The sequence below is a fragment of the Crotalus tigris genome, unplaced genomic scaffold (assembly GCF_016545835.1).
Source record: "Crotalus tigris isolate CLP2741 ecotype Arizona unplaced genomic scaffold, ASM1654583v1 scf7180000017695.2238764, whole genome shotgun sequence".
Lineage (NCBI taxonomy): Eukaryota > Metazoa > Chordata > Lepidosauria > Squamata > Viperidae > Crotalus > Crotalus tigris.
The window spans coordinates 1,429,380-1,445,653 of NW_024096573.1; the positions used below are offsets into that span (position 1 = coordinate 1,429,380).

The 16,274-nt window shown below is 34.3% G+C and overlaps 1 protein-coding gene across 5 annotated transcripts in view; it reads right to left on the reverse strand.

The window, feature by feature from the left end:
* The window catches only part of LOC120305917 (glutamyl aminopeptidase), a 129,258-nt gene that overhangs the window by 31,663 nt on the left and 81,321 nt on the right, over positions 1-16,274 (reverse strand). For all 5 annotated transcript variants that reach the window (XM_039338342.1, XM_039338340.1, XM_039338341.1 and 2 more), the window contains 5 exons: positions 12,736-12,877; positions 9,344-9,475; positions 6,631-6,751; positions 4,305-4,459; positions 2,703-2,816 (listed from right to left, as the gene is read on the reverse strand). In XM_039338342.1, coding sequence (XP_039194276.1) covers positions 2,703-2,816; positions 4,305-4,459; positions 6,631-6,751; positions 9,344-9,475; positions 12,736-12,877 — 664 coding nt within the window. The remainder of the gene's footprint in view (positions 1-2,702; positions 2,817-4,304; positions 4,460-6,630; positions 6,752-9,343; positions 9,476-12,735; positions 12,878-16,274) is intronic.

Consider the following 16,274-nt stretch of genomic DNA (forward strand, 5'->3'; position numbering starts at 1 on the left):
TAGAACCGGTCAATTTCATCCTCTTCAGCACCAGTGGTTGGGGCATAGATTTGGACTATTGTGATATTGAATGGTTTGCCTTGGATTCGAATTGAGATCATTCTGTCATTTTGGGGATTGTATCCCAGTATTGCTTTTCCTATTCTTTTATTGACTATGAAGGCTACTCCATTTCTTCTGAGGGATTCTTGCCCACAGTAGTATACCTGATGGTCATCTGAGTTAAATTCACCCATTCCTGTCCATTTTAGTTCGCTGATTCCTAAGATGTCGGTGTTCAGTCTTGTCATCTCTTTTTTGACTATGTCTAGCTTGCCTTGATTCATGGATCTTACATTCCAGGTTTCTATGGAGAAAAAATCTTTACAGCATCGGACTTTCCTTTCACCACCAGATATATCCACAGCTGAGCGTCCTTTCGGCTTTGCCCAGTCACTTCATTCTTTCTGGCGCTACTAGTACTAGCCCTCTGCTCTTCCCCAGTAGCATATTGGATACCTTCTGACCTGAGGGGCTCATCTTCCAGCGTCATATCTTTTTGCCTTTTAGTACTGTCCATGGGGTTTTCATGGCAAAGATACTGGAGTGGTTTGCCATTTCCTTCTCCAGTGGATCACATTTTGTCAGAACTCTCTGCTATGACCTGTCCGTCTTGGGTGGCCCTGCACGACATAGCTTATAGCTTCATTGAGTTACACAAGCCCCTTTGCCACGACAAGGCAGTAATCCATAAAGGGGAAAATGTGTTACAATTACATATTTTAATTTGATTAATTAGAAAATGGGTGATAAAGGTGCTGGTTGGCTAAAGTTTTCAAGGTATTTCACAATAAAGATTTATACACAGGTGAGTATATTTGCCTACAAGGGAGGGAGGTGTCTAATAATCATGATGCCTTGTAACTTCTTGACAAGTATGGTAGAACAATGAAAATGGTACCACATTGTACCATTGTGTATAAATTTATCTTCACTTTGAGAGTAAAGATTATTATCTAACTGTAATTTATTCCAAGGTACATTTGTCTTGGTCAGATCTACACACCATACAGTTACATCTAGTGGCTTGTGAAAGTGTCATTCTCTCACATTTCCAAGGAACAGTTGTATGATATTTTTCCTTAGAAGCCAAGATGCCTCGAAACTGTGTAAACAATGCAGATAACTTCTGCTACATTTGTGGCGCGGTTCCATTTGCATCTCAAAAGTGCAGTATGATGGCAGTGGTAAAAAAAAAAGGCATACTATCTATATTTTGGATGCAAAATAGGGGATCAGGATAAGAGTTGGGCCACTCATTATCGTTGCATTACATATGCAACTTATCTGCATTATTGGCTAAACAAGAAAAAAAAGTCCATGCCTTTTGCAGTCCCAATGGTGTTGAGGGAACTCACCAATCATAGTAGCAACTGCTATTTTTGCATGGTTCCCCCAATTGCAAAAGGAATCTCAAGAAAGAAGAAGTGGACCGTGGAATATCCAAGCATTCCATCCACACGGCGTCCTGGACCCCATGGTGGGGACTTGCCAATTCCAGATCCACCAGAATCCTGCTCTCTAGACTCAGATGATGATAAAGACGATGAGCAGGATGCAGCTGACCTGGGGCCGTCGAATCTTTAGCCCACCATACGCTCCTCCTGAACCACATCTAATTTCACAGAGTGAACTAAATGACCTGGTCAGGAATTTGGAATTGCCTAAGAGTAAGGCAGAGTTACTGGGCTCCAGATTACAACAGTGGAACCTCTTGCAGAGTGATGGGGAGAGATTCCACCAAGATATTGCAAGCATGGAGAAAAGATACCAGGGGAAATGGAGTCCTTCCATGCTTGCTGATTACTGCTGGAATCTCCCCAGGGCTGATCCTACTGCAGTTCACAAGAGAAAAGCCAAAAAGTGCAGTTTAGATACCAAATAAAGATGGAGCCTTGTTGTTTAATCTGATGTTAAGCTTGTCAGTTTTTCATGCAAAAAGCATGAAAATGTTACATGAAAAACCAATAGATGAATGGAAAGTTAGTTATTGGCATAAAAAAAAAATTATAATGATCAGTGAGGTACCATTCTCATTGTTACATCACACTTTGCAGAAAAAGTATGGCGCATAATCTCACATTCCCCTAGTAATTTTGAATTATTTTGATGCAATTTTGACCTGAAGCCGTGTCTTGGAAACTGGAACCAATTAGTACTCAGGACTTAATTTTCCTGTATTAGGGACCCAATTCTGGTAAACGTGAGCTACTTTCCTTTCTGAGGCTTTCTCCTTGTAGACCATTTAAAAAGACTAGAAATCAGTGGTTGGGGAGCAGAACATGGGATTCTGGGATTCACCCTGCTGAATCCAAACTAACTGCCATTTTAGAACCACCTAGGCCAAAGGTGCTTCAAAATTGATTTCAGGCAGCCCGTTGTATTTTTGGGAAAAAATTCAAACAAAGTGGAACAACTTGCCTCCAGAAGTTGTGAATGTTCCAGCACTGGAAGTTTTTAAGAATAGATTGGACAACCATTTCACTGAAATCCTATAGGGTTTCCTGCCTAAACAGGGTTTTGGACTAGATAACCTCCAAGGTCCCTTCCAACTCCGTTATTCTATTCTATTCTAACAAAATTATTGGGCTAAAATGTCCATAAACATGAGTAATACTTCCTTTGTTCATATTCTATAATTATACAAAGATAAGAATTCTTACCATTTGCCATTTTTCTTCTGTAGCATTTACACCCATAAACTCAAAGAAACTGGCAAATCCTTCATTTAGCCATAAGTCATCCCACCAATCCATGGTCACAATATTTCCAAACCACTATAATAAGTAAAAAAAAAAAGCAAAGAGCATTAGGAAAGGTGAATAGAAAGAGAAATGTATCATCCATAGCAGAGTGTTTAGATATTGTGCAAGAGATTTTCTTAGTTTGATGGAAAGTAACACAAAGGCAACATAAACTGCAGTTCAAAAATCCAGTTTTTTCCAACTTCAGTTTTGTATTTAGATGGGTAATAACTGAGAACTGGATATTCTTGGGGGCAAAATTCTATCATTTGAAATGAAAATTTCTTGCTTTCTCTTCTCAAATACCAACCTAAACCATCCTAACTTGCCCATATGTTGAGCAGCTATAATTATGGTGCTTTATTATTAAAGTTTTATGTTTTCCTGATTCCAACCAGTTTTGCTAAATGTTGACTGCATTTGCATAAATTTTTATCATATTGGGAATCAGCATAACTTCCTTCTATGTTCATGAACATCTTGTTTTATCTTAACTATAACTATAAGGAGCCCCAGGTTTTTTTCGTTTCCATTTTCAGTATTTGGAGTATATATATTGTATAAGTATATATTGAAGATATATATTACCAAGAGAAACTTGGCAGCTCTAGTTGTAATAATGATTTGTCTGAAAAAACACAATCATAACTCAAAGCAACTGAACTACTCAAGATATCGTCAGAACAGTTTGGGAAACAACTACTCCTTTTCAGTCATATATTGACACCTCAATTCAGCCTTTTTGAAATGCATTTTCATTTAAAAATGATAATAAACCTCTAGCTGAAATATCCTGCTTTGAAAGCTTTTTGTCAAAAGGTGGATAAAAATATTTCAGATAAAATATAAAAAGAGACTATAATTTTGAAAACACAATGTTTGTCACTGGATCATAAATGCTATCCTTTAAAAGTCTAATGAGGTCTCTCCAAGCACACATATTTATCTGAAAATGGCAAGTGTTAAACGTGAGATTTTACTTTAATTTTGATGCAATTTTAATGAGTGCTTGTATTGTAAATATTGGTTGGAAGCAGTTGTCCATCTTGGTAAAGAAATTCTGCCGCTAAGATGAAATGTTGAAATCAGTGTAATTTTTTTCACACATTTTTATTTTACCTTCCTTTGTTAAAAGAAGGGACAAGAGAAAAGAATCCTTATAAATAGCACAACTCTTACAATTTAGCATGATTTATATATGCTGAATAACACAGAGACTGAAGAATAGCTACAGCTTTATGCTGTAGCAACTGCCAACAATAAAGCCCCATTTAAAAATAAAATATTGATAAAGAATGAGATAAAATCTGTTTATGAAATATATCCAAAACATCAAATTAACCTAATTATTTTATCATTCAGAAGGAAACAGATAAAATCCTGTCAAAAATTATTTATAGGATAAGCACATTATAATTTCCTTGAATATAATAATGTACTTTAGCTTCTTGCCGGATGCACTTTGCATAATGAGATGGGTGGCATGGAAATTTAATTAATAAACAAACAAACAAACTATACCTGATGAACAAGTTCATGGGCAACCACAGCTGCCACTCTTTGTTTGTTTGAAGCAGCAGATTCTCCTGAATCATAAAGGAGATTAGTTTCTCTATAAGTGATCAGTCCCCAATTCTCCATGGCCCCAGTGCCAAAATCTGGAATTGCTATTTTGTCTAAATGAAACAAGAGAGATGTTTACTTAGGTGTTCAAACTCTCATTTCCCTCCAGTCACCACACCACTGGCTCTCAGCAATCTGATAACGCGTGTTTGTATGCTTCCAACACAAAAACTCAGTGCCAGGTATGATAGGATAATACTTATGAATCAATTCTATTCTCTTCCAGTTTACTTTTCCATCAAGCAACTAGACACCACCCTCCATAACATTCAAGAAAGCCTACAGATTTAAGGGTGAGAACATAACTGAAAGCTTGCAACTGATGTATCAAATATGGTACCCCTCCACAAATGTGTCCATCAATCTATTCATCTTCTCAATCACTGAATGAGATTTAAGTAGAATGTGTTCAACAAGAACAGAGAGCATGAGAGGCAATAAAAGAAGATAACGATGATATAATTATAACAATTTATATATTATAATGAAGATAAGGACAATGATAACGATCAGTATAAAATTAATCCATTTTACTGTCCGAATCATTAGGGTAATTTCCCAGTTGCCATTACAAATCTTCATTCATAGTTTTCCCTAATATACAACAACTTTTATATATAATTTTCTCTAAATCTGCAGAACTTAAACAAATATTTAAATGATGTCATTTTAAAATGTAAATGATCATTTAAATAGCTCGTCCAAGCTATTTAAAGCTAAGCTATTGCTTTTTAGATACAGGTTTTAGAAACATATATTGTTTTTCAGATGTGAATCTCAAAAAAGAGATTTGTCTGCATAGATTTTTTTTTAACCAAGCGAAGTGAGAAATAGCAAGGCTGTTTGTTATAGCTATCCATACCAAAATCTCAGAAATCTGCTTTCACAGAAATCCAGAAATACATATGAAAGGACAAGACTGATAATGAACTTAACCTCTAATGTTATTAATTCATTCAGGCAATATGTGTTTAGCATTGTACCTAAGCTGAGTACCCTCACCCTAAACTGAAGCGTACATGTCACATGAGCAAATATAACATAGAACAAGCAATGGGACCTCTTACATCTTTAATGAAAGTGAATCATTCCATGGTATTATTGTAAATTTCATATTAAAAGGGATGAAAATCACTGTTAGTAAATTGTTTAATCATATTAGTTAATTATACAAAAAGGGAGATGCAAAATGTACATTATCTATAGAGAAACGGTGTTTTGCAATCAAATTCACAGCTTTGAATGTAGTATTATGTGTTGCAGGATCCAATCTGGGTTGGTCACTGGGATCAGAAAGGTTTAGTCTTCTGAACTTTTGGACTTGTGCTGAAGCCCATCCGCAGGAAACTTCCCTCTTCCGGTAGAGACTAAACCTCTGGTCCCATGACCGACCTAAACTGGATCCTGCAAAATTTCTTGGGACGTACATTTTGCCTTCATTTGTGAGTACTATATGTGGTAAGCAGGCAATCTGTCCACCTTTCACTACACACAGTAATAATTTTCACTGCTTCAGCCAGACCAATTTTTATAGATTGAAAAGTGATTTGATAATGGGGCTCAGAAATATTTATTGATAAATTAATGAACTAAATCCACATATAATGAACCATATCTGATTCTATTCATCATGACATGTTAGAGCATGTCTTTATAGCAGACAATCAGTATTAGTTCAAATGAAAGAGATGGACCTCTACAATCTTTGCATGGCATACAATATTGCCACCTGCTCCAGCTTAGAAATCAATCTGCTTCTCAGATTGACAAGCTTAAAGCAAGAATTTTGGATCCAAAAAGCTTGACACCCCCATTTCTTGTTTATTGTTATTCAGCATGGGTTTCTCAACAGGTAGCTGATATAAATGTCTAGTTCCATTATATTTATATCTATCACAATTAATTCAGCACTTGATAACACTTATTTCATTCTCAAAATAACCATTTTATTTATTGAAAGTACTTCTAAAGTGTGCTTTATTGAATGGTCACAAAATTATAAATAAAAATATCTACACAAACGCGTAAAATATGTTAAAAATCTTATAAATTCTTGCTTAAAGAAGATTCTATCCAATTCAATTGAGATATGATAAGCTTTCTCAATTAGTTGTTGACACTGCAATTTTAAATTATTTTCCAAAGCATGGCAATGTCGTACAATAAGTGTGAACCATACCCAGAAACATTTAACATTCATTAAAAAGGAAGAATAGAAATTTACCCAGTTTTGGAAGAGAATAGTTCATGTTGAAATAGTTTTCAAAGTAATCAAATACAACCTTGGTTACATTTGCTGCATAGATGGCTGTGTTTATCTGCTGCGGTTGGGCATAAACGCGTAGCTGTAAAACAATGTAGAAGATATTATCAGAAAGATAATATCACATTTGTTCAGGTTACTTCTTCTAATTTGGACTTTCATAAAAATTATCTTTGTGGATTATTTATTAACTTATGTTCTCAACATTTTGCATTTAGTACAAGCATAAAATATATCAAGATATCCCTAGATCATATAAAGTTCTATGTAAAGTTCAAAATGTTTTGGATACTGTGAGAGTTCTTTCATGCCTTCAGATACAGCATAATTTTTTTTCTGTTAATATAATTTTCATTAAAGGAAAAAAAGCCAATGTCAATGCTGCAAATATTGTATATTCTTGCTTTTGACAATATGAAGAACTGTCTGCCAACATTTGGTAAGATACAATATCAAAGCACTAGAGTAATTTACTAGAACAAGATTCTTTAAAATACAATGTGGGGCTTATTTGGATTCAGAACTGTGGATCTGAACTGAACTGAAAACATAGTCTCAGATAGCAAATGTTTGCTCAATATAGTCTTGAGTAAAGAATCAAGGAAGCGAAAAGGATTATGGGGATCATCTTAACTGCTTCATTCTATATAGTCTTTATTTTAATATTGAAAGAGCTTCCAAAGTAAGGTCACATATTAGGAAGTTTATCCTATTATTTCACTGAAATCTGATTCGTTTCTAGCCAATTTTTCATCTGCCACATGAAAAGCAAAAAGAGTATGGAAGAACTAGGTATGTCTAATCTAGTGAAGAGAAGGACTAGGGATGACATGATATACAATACTCGAGGGGCTGTCACAGAGAAGAGGGGGGTCAATCTATTCGCCATACCACCTAAGAGCAGGACAAGAAATAACAGAGGGAAGATTATTAAAGAGAAATCCAACCTGGTATTAAGGAGAAATTTCCAAATAGTGAGAACAATTAATCAGTGGAACGGTTTGCTTCCAGAAGTTGTGGGTGCTTCTTTTTAAGAAGAGATAAGACAGCCATTTGTCTGGAATGGCATAGGGTTTTCTGCTCAAGCAGGGAACGGACTAGAAGACTTCCAAGTTCTCTTCCAACTCTCTTATTCTATCATTTCTATGACCAGCATGCATCACTTGTACACATATCTATTAGGAGATCCCAAACTTTTAAGCAATAGCATGAAGTCACATGGAATCAAATTTGATTTGAAAGGGAAGGTACTGTTTATCTTTTCATCCAAATGGCAACCATCACAGCCTTGACAAATAAACTTGTAATTGCCATCTACTAGAAATAGCAAAAGGTATGCTACCAATTCATACTAACTTGTGGTGGCTTGTAATATATAGTAAATAAAAACAAAAGTAAATAAAACCCAATTTAAAAGTATTCTATTATGTCTGTATGAATATTAATATTGTCCTATTAAGTCTATTATCTATCCTATTATCATCTTTCCTATTACTTTCTCCTATTGTTATCTTATGATTTATCACTTTGTTGTTTGTATCTTATCATTTATGATTGTATCTTATGATTTATGATTATCACTTTGTTGTTTATATGTACACTGAAAGCTTATTGCACTGGAGACAAATTCCTTGTGTGTCCAATCACACTTGACCAATAAAGAATATTCTATATTCTATTCTAAAAAAACAAGCAACAATATTAGTTGGATAATAAAATATTAGCAACAATAACCTTATTATTGTAACTAAGCTTAATCCACATGAAAGCAAACAATAACTTGAAGATCCCATCAAAGAATTCCATTGTAGCTCTCTTTTGGAAGGCTGCAGATGTCATCAGGGAGAAGCTTTGTTTCTCAAGGGGAGGGAGGTGTCATGAAAATATCTGGACCTCAGTCATACAGAATTTTTTAGGCTAAAATGAGGACTTGGTTCTCCTTTGGAAAAGATGCAAAGCATTTAAAATAAATATCCCTTTGAGTAGAGCGCAGTTGCTCCCAGGAGCACATCCCTGTATAGTTTTTGCCTTCTTCTAAGATATTTCTCATTTTTTCAATCTTGGCTAGACTTTCTTATTGCTTTCTCCATCCAAATAATAAGCAGGGCAGAGTCTGCTTAGTGGAAGTGGGGGATGGGGGTAGGTAGGGGGTGATGATTTGTCAAACCTGTCTAAATGCTGCCATCTGCTGTGTCAGATCACCACACATATCTATAGGCTGTAGTGTGCTTGGTGGTTCCCAGAAGGGAGTGGCTTCTTTTCAAGGCTGGTAGATGACTATTAGGACATTCTCCACAATGTGTTATATTTAGTTGAAGTTTTATTTGACATTATTGTGAAACAATGTAACAATACATTATTTCATTCAGATCCTTAGATTAAAAAAAATAGCTTCAAGTATCTTCTCAAAATGTAGCATAGTTACATAATTAGAAGAAAGGCAAGCTTCAAAACTACAAAGTCTTTACTAAAGCTTTACAACATGATGTAAGAGATCTTTGTGAAATAGAACAATTTAGCAGAAAACGATATGATCTCTTTTTGCAGACAGAGGAAACCAGGCATGGGAAAATTACTTAGGATATGACTTTTGGTAAAACTATTGTTTGCTTTTGGTTTTGCAAAGCAAAATGTCCTTGAGAAAGATTGCAAAAACAACCAACATAGAACTTACTGGAATTCCACGAGATGAAATTCTTTCTTCATATTTAAACTGGTGCACAGCCCAGGCTACCAAGTAAGTACTCATTGGGACAGATTTCTTGAATATTGTCTTTGTCCATTTGTTATCTAATGAAATTGTTTTCTGGAGAATAAAAGAGTGGAAAAAATAAATTACAAATTAAGTATTTCTGTAAAGTAAATAACTGTTAGGATTCATTTATTTACAGAATGAAATCAAGAAACTCAATATTTTTCATTGTTAATGTTCTTATACTGTAGAACTACATCTAATTCAATTTTCTGTATCTATTTGTTGTCATCTTGTTGTCCTCTAGATTTCTGCATCCCATTTATGGTGAGCCTTACCAAAATTATCTTTTTTGTTGTTAGAATATTGCTGAGCAGAATTTTCCTACATAATTGCTCTTACTATCTTGCAAGAATTTTTCTCTTCTGAATATAATTTTTATTAAGAAATTTAATTGCCATAGTTAAAACTAATGCAAACTAAACTTAGAGAAAAAGAAAGAGAATGAAAAGCAAGAATAAAAAATGCGCAAAAAAGAAAAAGAAAGAAAAAATATAAAGAAATTACTTGCAACCTTCATCACACGTATAAACAAATTAATAACTCTTCACCCACTATAGAGTTAAACAGATATATCTTTATCACATATCTCATTCCTTATTTATAAGCAATCCATAAAACATAAAGTTTTCAATCATAAAGTCAGTAAAAAGGCCATAAATCAGACATGTGAAACTCGCGACGTCATGTGACGTCGCGCAACGTATCAGGACTGATTTGCCATTGCCAGCAATGGGGTGGGCGTGGCTTCCACATGATGTGTCCGGCCCGCGGGCCAGCAGTCTGATACCCCTACCATAAATGATTCCCAGGACTATGAGGAAGAAAGATAAGATAAGATAAGATAAGATAAGATAAGATAAGATAAGATAAGATAAGATAAGATAAGATAAGATAAGATAAGATAAGATAAGATAAGCTTTATTGTCATTTTTATACTGTGGGCACAATGGCACACATCAAAAATGAAATTTAGTTGCCCGCTCTCAAAGTAAAACACATATATGACACACACCTTAATATACTATGAACAACATATGTATAGACCCACATCTCTAAGGAAGGAAGGAAGGAAAGAAGGAAGGAAGGAAGGAAGGAAGGAAGTCTTATTTTAACCTTGATCAATAAACCAACTGTATATTCCTTCCTTTACTACTAACCAGTAATTTACTTCAACAGATTGAAACTTTAAGTCAATCAAATATTGTTGTAGAATTTTACTTGTCTTTATTCTGTCACATGGACTTCATCAAGGCTTTAACAAGTCTCTTTTGTAAATCCAGTAAAAACTTCAGCCAGTTTCTGTTGTATATCCAGTAAAGTATCTTTTCCAAAGGATTCTCTTGGCCTGTCCTTTGTATTTCAGTATTCTGTACTTTCTCTGTCTTGTCAGATAAAATGTATTCCACTTCTCTCAATTCTTCATTACATCTTTTCGGCATAGTCTATCCACAAAAGTAGATTGTGTCGATATTGTAATTACTAATTTCTGTTTGGATTCTTCAAAGACCTCAGTAAATATTTCCAAGTTATAACATTTTGTGTCATATTATAAGATCCAGCATCAATTAATATCAAGAAAAGGCTTGTCCTTTTTTTTATCCTGCTTAAGTCTTTAGTCCCCTCTACTATCTAGTTTCTAAAATCATCGCTTATCTTTTGTTATGACTTGCAACATCCAGGATAGCCAAAACAAATATGTTTCCCACAGAAGGTTGTTTATTTTTTAAAGTTAATTCTAAAATCTTATATTAAAAATGAATATTCCAAATTATCCGGATTCTTAATCCTTTTATAACTTTTCTTAGATCAAAACCTTACTTAGCTTTTTGTTGTTTATTTCAAAATTTTAATTTAAGCTTAAATCTTTATAAGCTTTATATCTTATCTTTCTTTTGTTTAGAATTGCAGATAAAGTCACCCGAATGAAGACTTTTCAAATTTGTCATTTCAAAGATCTTTAATAGTCTGAAGATGGTTAATAGGCAATTTCCAAAAGTTATTAGGAAATATCCAGCTTACCAGAAATTGAATCAAGTCTTCCAAGTAACTTCATTTCATTATTTTAAAAATAAAAGTTCTATATGCAAACCATAACTTTTTTGTTTCTAGAAATAGGTTATGGAGTGCAACCACAATTACTTAAGCATGCCTGCTGATAAGCACATTCCATTAAGCTCAATTGGCCTTATTTCCAGGCAAATAGTCACTCAAGGCATTAAAGTAAGCACCTCTTTTGATGATATTGAATAGGTGTTTTTGTGTGCAAGAAAGAGGAAGAAATATTCCTCCCTATTCATAGAAGATTATACCAGAAATACCCATTGATACTTATTGAGAAGAGGAAATCTGGAAGCTATACAGCAAGAGTGAACTGGCCACAATGCAACACACAATCTGTATGCATAAGTATATAACTGAAATAATACAACTGAAATAAATAAACTACATATAGTCACTCACAGTTATGCCTTGGATCCTACCTTTTTACACTATGGCATTTCCAGAGATTGCATTATTCAGAGGAAATTGTGCCTTAGTACTAATATGAAAAAGATATTGTGTCATTCTTATTCTATTCTTTTCAACACATTAGAATGTTGGAAGGAAACAACACACAGTGTGACAATTCTTTGAAAACTGTACACAGAGAGGTTGAAATTGGCTGTGGGAAAAGCCAAGAAAAGAAATATCAAATTTGAAAGTAGCCATTGGATCTAAAATGCCTAGGGCAGCATTTCTTAGCATGAGCACCTTTAAGATGCATGGAATCTTAATTTCCCAGCCAGCCAAAGCTGGTTAGGGAATTCTGGGAGTTGAAGTCCATACATCTTAAAGGTGGCCAGCTTAAGAAACATTGAGTTAGGGAATCTGAAGGGGAAAAAATATTCTGGGAAGATTTTCTCCAAAATCCTCTGGGAAAGGCAATTGGACAGTGATTCAGAATGCTGCCAATCTCTTCCCCTTTAAAATATTCAAGTCTCATGAAGCAGAGTGAAAATGTGTAACCCACCTTCTACCTCTTATTGTATATGTATATACATAAGCACAGAAAAGCAACAGAAGGAAAACATAAATGCTCTCACAGAGACACAACACTTATGATTAGAGCCCCACATGTACCCACACGCAGACAGCATGTATGCACAAATTGTAGTCTGATTAGTTCCCTGGGGAAAGTGTTTACATACATATAAATGAATCAGATTGGGAAAAAGTATACTAACATATTGATCCAAGTTGCAGGATATGTTAGCAGTTAGATAGACAGACAGATATTAAAAAAAACAACAAGAAACAGTCTAAATACATACCTCCACTGGCATGTTTGATATGGCTTCATAGTCATGTTCATGAGTAATAGATATCGTATATGTTGCTTTTTTGTTAGGTTCATCAAAACAAGGAAATGATTTTCGTGCATCAGTTGGCTCATGATCAGTTGCTGCTATGTATCTTTGGAAAAGAATGAAAATTATTGCATTAAATCATTACTCATGGATATTTGGAATAATTTCTTAGAAGAATAAGGACTTATTTCATTACTTAATTATGTCATTTGAATAAAAAAGGATATCAGATACTTATGTCACAGGTCCAAATTAGACAAAGAGTTAATTCTATAAAAGTAATATTACTAATTTACAATACATATTGATCACAATAGGTAGAAAATGAATGGATGGATGGAGAGACAGATTGATCAACACATATAACAAATAAGATTGCAATCAAAAACCAAGTGATAAGGTCTTTCAAGTGCTTTAAGTGTATACACTCTGAGTATCCTTGTATATCTTTGTCCATTGCTCAAGAAATATAATCTAACGGCATTCTTGACTAACCTGGAATATTGAGTTGCAGAAGTTCATCCAGAAACCTACTGTAACAAGCTGGTATGATGATGTTTCTTATATTAATTTATATGTAGAGAATTTAAGTGACCAAGGTAAACTGTTACTAAAACTGTTTCCAAAATTAATATTAAACATTTTAACGTAAAGTTAAATTATGCTTTCTTAACAATATTGTATACAGAATGCCAATTGTAGCAACTGATTGATAAAAACATACAACCACATGTGTCTTTTAAATTAATTCAAAGTGTTGGTAATTTTTCAACCACATATTTGCAAATACTGTCAACTGTATAAAAGTAAGAGAGGTCCAAACAAATGTAGAAAAAATAATAAAGGAGAAAAAAAATCATAGACTATAATTCTCATTAAGAATCAATTTGTCAGGATCCTTGGCTGATTCTTATCAGTTTAAATCTGGACTTAAAACTTTGATTAGAACATGTAGCTAGGATTTTCATCATTTACTGATAAAATACAATAATGTATTTGGAAATTCAGGCACCAACATGAACTATAGCTACATAGCTAAAATCCCAACAATGGTGACCTGTTAGAAAGTGAATTAGAAATTACATTTGGAGTAGATAACCGTAGTACAGACAGATCATAAAAATGCTGTGCAATTTCCCAGGTCAAAGTAATACTGTAGACATTGGAAAGATCTTAACTAAAATACAATTTGCTTTGAAAAATGCTGATTGTGTTCAGACTTACCTTTTTCTCATTCTTATTTTTTTTTAATTCAGCAGTTGTTCTCTTATATGAAATTTTTCATCATCCACAGCCTCTTTTACTTCATCATTCCAAAAAGCATTCTTTTTCATGCTTCTTATTAGCATAATTCCATGTACTTTTGGGACACTCTATGATATCATTATTTTCATTCTGCTTCAGATAACTTCCATGTCCTTGTTATTGATGTCTTTTAGCACAAACCATCACATGAATCCTATTTTTCAATTTATTCCTTACCATTTATCACACAGATAAAATATCAAATAGATATTTTAAATATGGAAGAAAGATATGTGGCTGTACATTCCTTTCAACTCCCAAATAGCTACATTTGACCAGCTAAGTAGTATCTCTTAGTTGGTTTGGGGAAACATCTAAAGTTCTAAACCATCTCTCCCAAATAATATTGTCCAGGCTTTCCCTACCCTACAACTCCTAGAATTCCCAGCAAGCAGGTAATGAGAGCTGCAGCCTCAATACATTTGATGGGTGCTAAGCTAGAGAAGGCTGATGTAGACAAAATTAGAATTATGTTCCAAAGTACCCATTAGTACATACCAAAATGTGGTGAAAGCACGTTTTTACATTATTTAACTTTCAAGTATATGACAGCTTTGTTAGGGTAAAAGGATTCTTTACTGGTGGTGTTACTAAGTACATATCCCTTAATGGTTTTGAAAGGAAGACTAAGATCAACAAATGGATAACTTGCCTTTCAACCCCTTGTCATCTATTTAGCAGATTATTATAAAACAGATGTTCTGTCTTCTACTGACTCTTAATATAGTCCATTAATTCTCACGTGCAGGAGAGACTTGGCCACACATACACTGAGTGTGTACAATGGGAGCAATCCTGCTTTTTTATTATTTTTAGTTAACATTCTGCATTAACAATTCTGTGCCCACAATCCTGACTCACAGCTTCTTTTATTCTAAAGTTCTTCTTGCAGTTATAGAGTTCAGAGTTTCTTTTGATTTTTAAATCTCTGTCCATTGCACAAAGTATAGACTGGTTTATGACTTGTACTGGAAGTTGAAAGAGCTCATGGATGGAACCAGACAATGCTAACTAACTGCCTTACAAATGTATAGGACTATTAAGAGTACAATTTAAGGCATTTCTACAGCATTTCGGAAGACAGAAGACAATCCACAATAGGGTCTTTGTAGAGCTTGTAGCACCACGTGACTTATCCAATGTTCAGCCTGACCTATTCTTCTGAATACTTCATTAAAGTTCATTTTATTAAGAAAAAAAAAATCTAATTTCAAAGCCTCTACTATCATCTCAATACAAATATGGCCAAACAAGACAATACATATTGTGCATATCTCAATCAGTCCTTAGAAAAATATTTGTTTCTGATTGTTCTAGGCTTTAAATACAAAGAATGACTATGTCAATACTAATATTGCTTCATCAGTCCACACTGTTTCCTACTTACAGTTCTGACTAAATGTGGGAATGAAGGATGAAACTCACTCAGACTACAACTGTCACTCTTCCAGGCAATATATCCAAATAGCACTGGGTGATGCGAGTTGTAGTCATACATCCGGAGACTATGAGATTGGGAAAGACTGGACTAATAAGTAACATATACTGTGATACAATGAATTTTCAAATAAACAATAGCTTGTAAGACTTTTGGAAACAATGTTCTCTATGCTGTAAATTTCTACGGACAATGCAGCATGTTATGAAAGCCTGCAAGATAGAATTATGTTCACTGCAGGGAACTTGCAACCACAGCATCCTTAATGCATGGCTGTCCAGTTTTTGCTTAAACAGGTCCTCCCTGGAGTGCTCTGTTCCATAATCTAACAGCTCTTGCTTGAAGTTTCCCTAATGTTGCAATTTCCACTCATTAATTCTAGTTCAGCCCTCTGGAGCAGTAGAAAGCAAGTCTCTTTCAAAATCTGAGTTTTTCTCAAAGTCTTAGTGACTTGAGCACAGAGACAAAATCTAAAAAATCCAGAGAATAATATTCTCTTAAGCTACATACCTAGAACATGGAATTTGCCAACCAGGTAATAATTGGGTTGAAAATGGGTTTAAATGGATTGTCTGTAGCCTTATTGTGCCCAAAAGACTGCTACTGCAGCACTGGAAAGATAAACATATGGCCCCATACACTCAATGGACTGAAGACCTGATTGCACTTGCCACCTATGAAAGGAGCGCCTATAAGACTTGTATAGACAAATATAATAAAACATGGGACTTATTTTTACAAAATACAGTAGGTTAAAAAC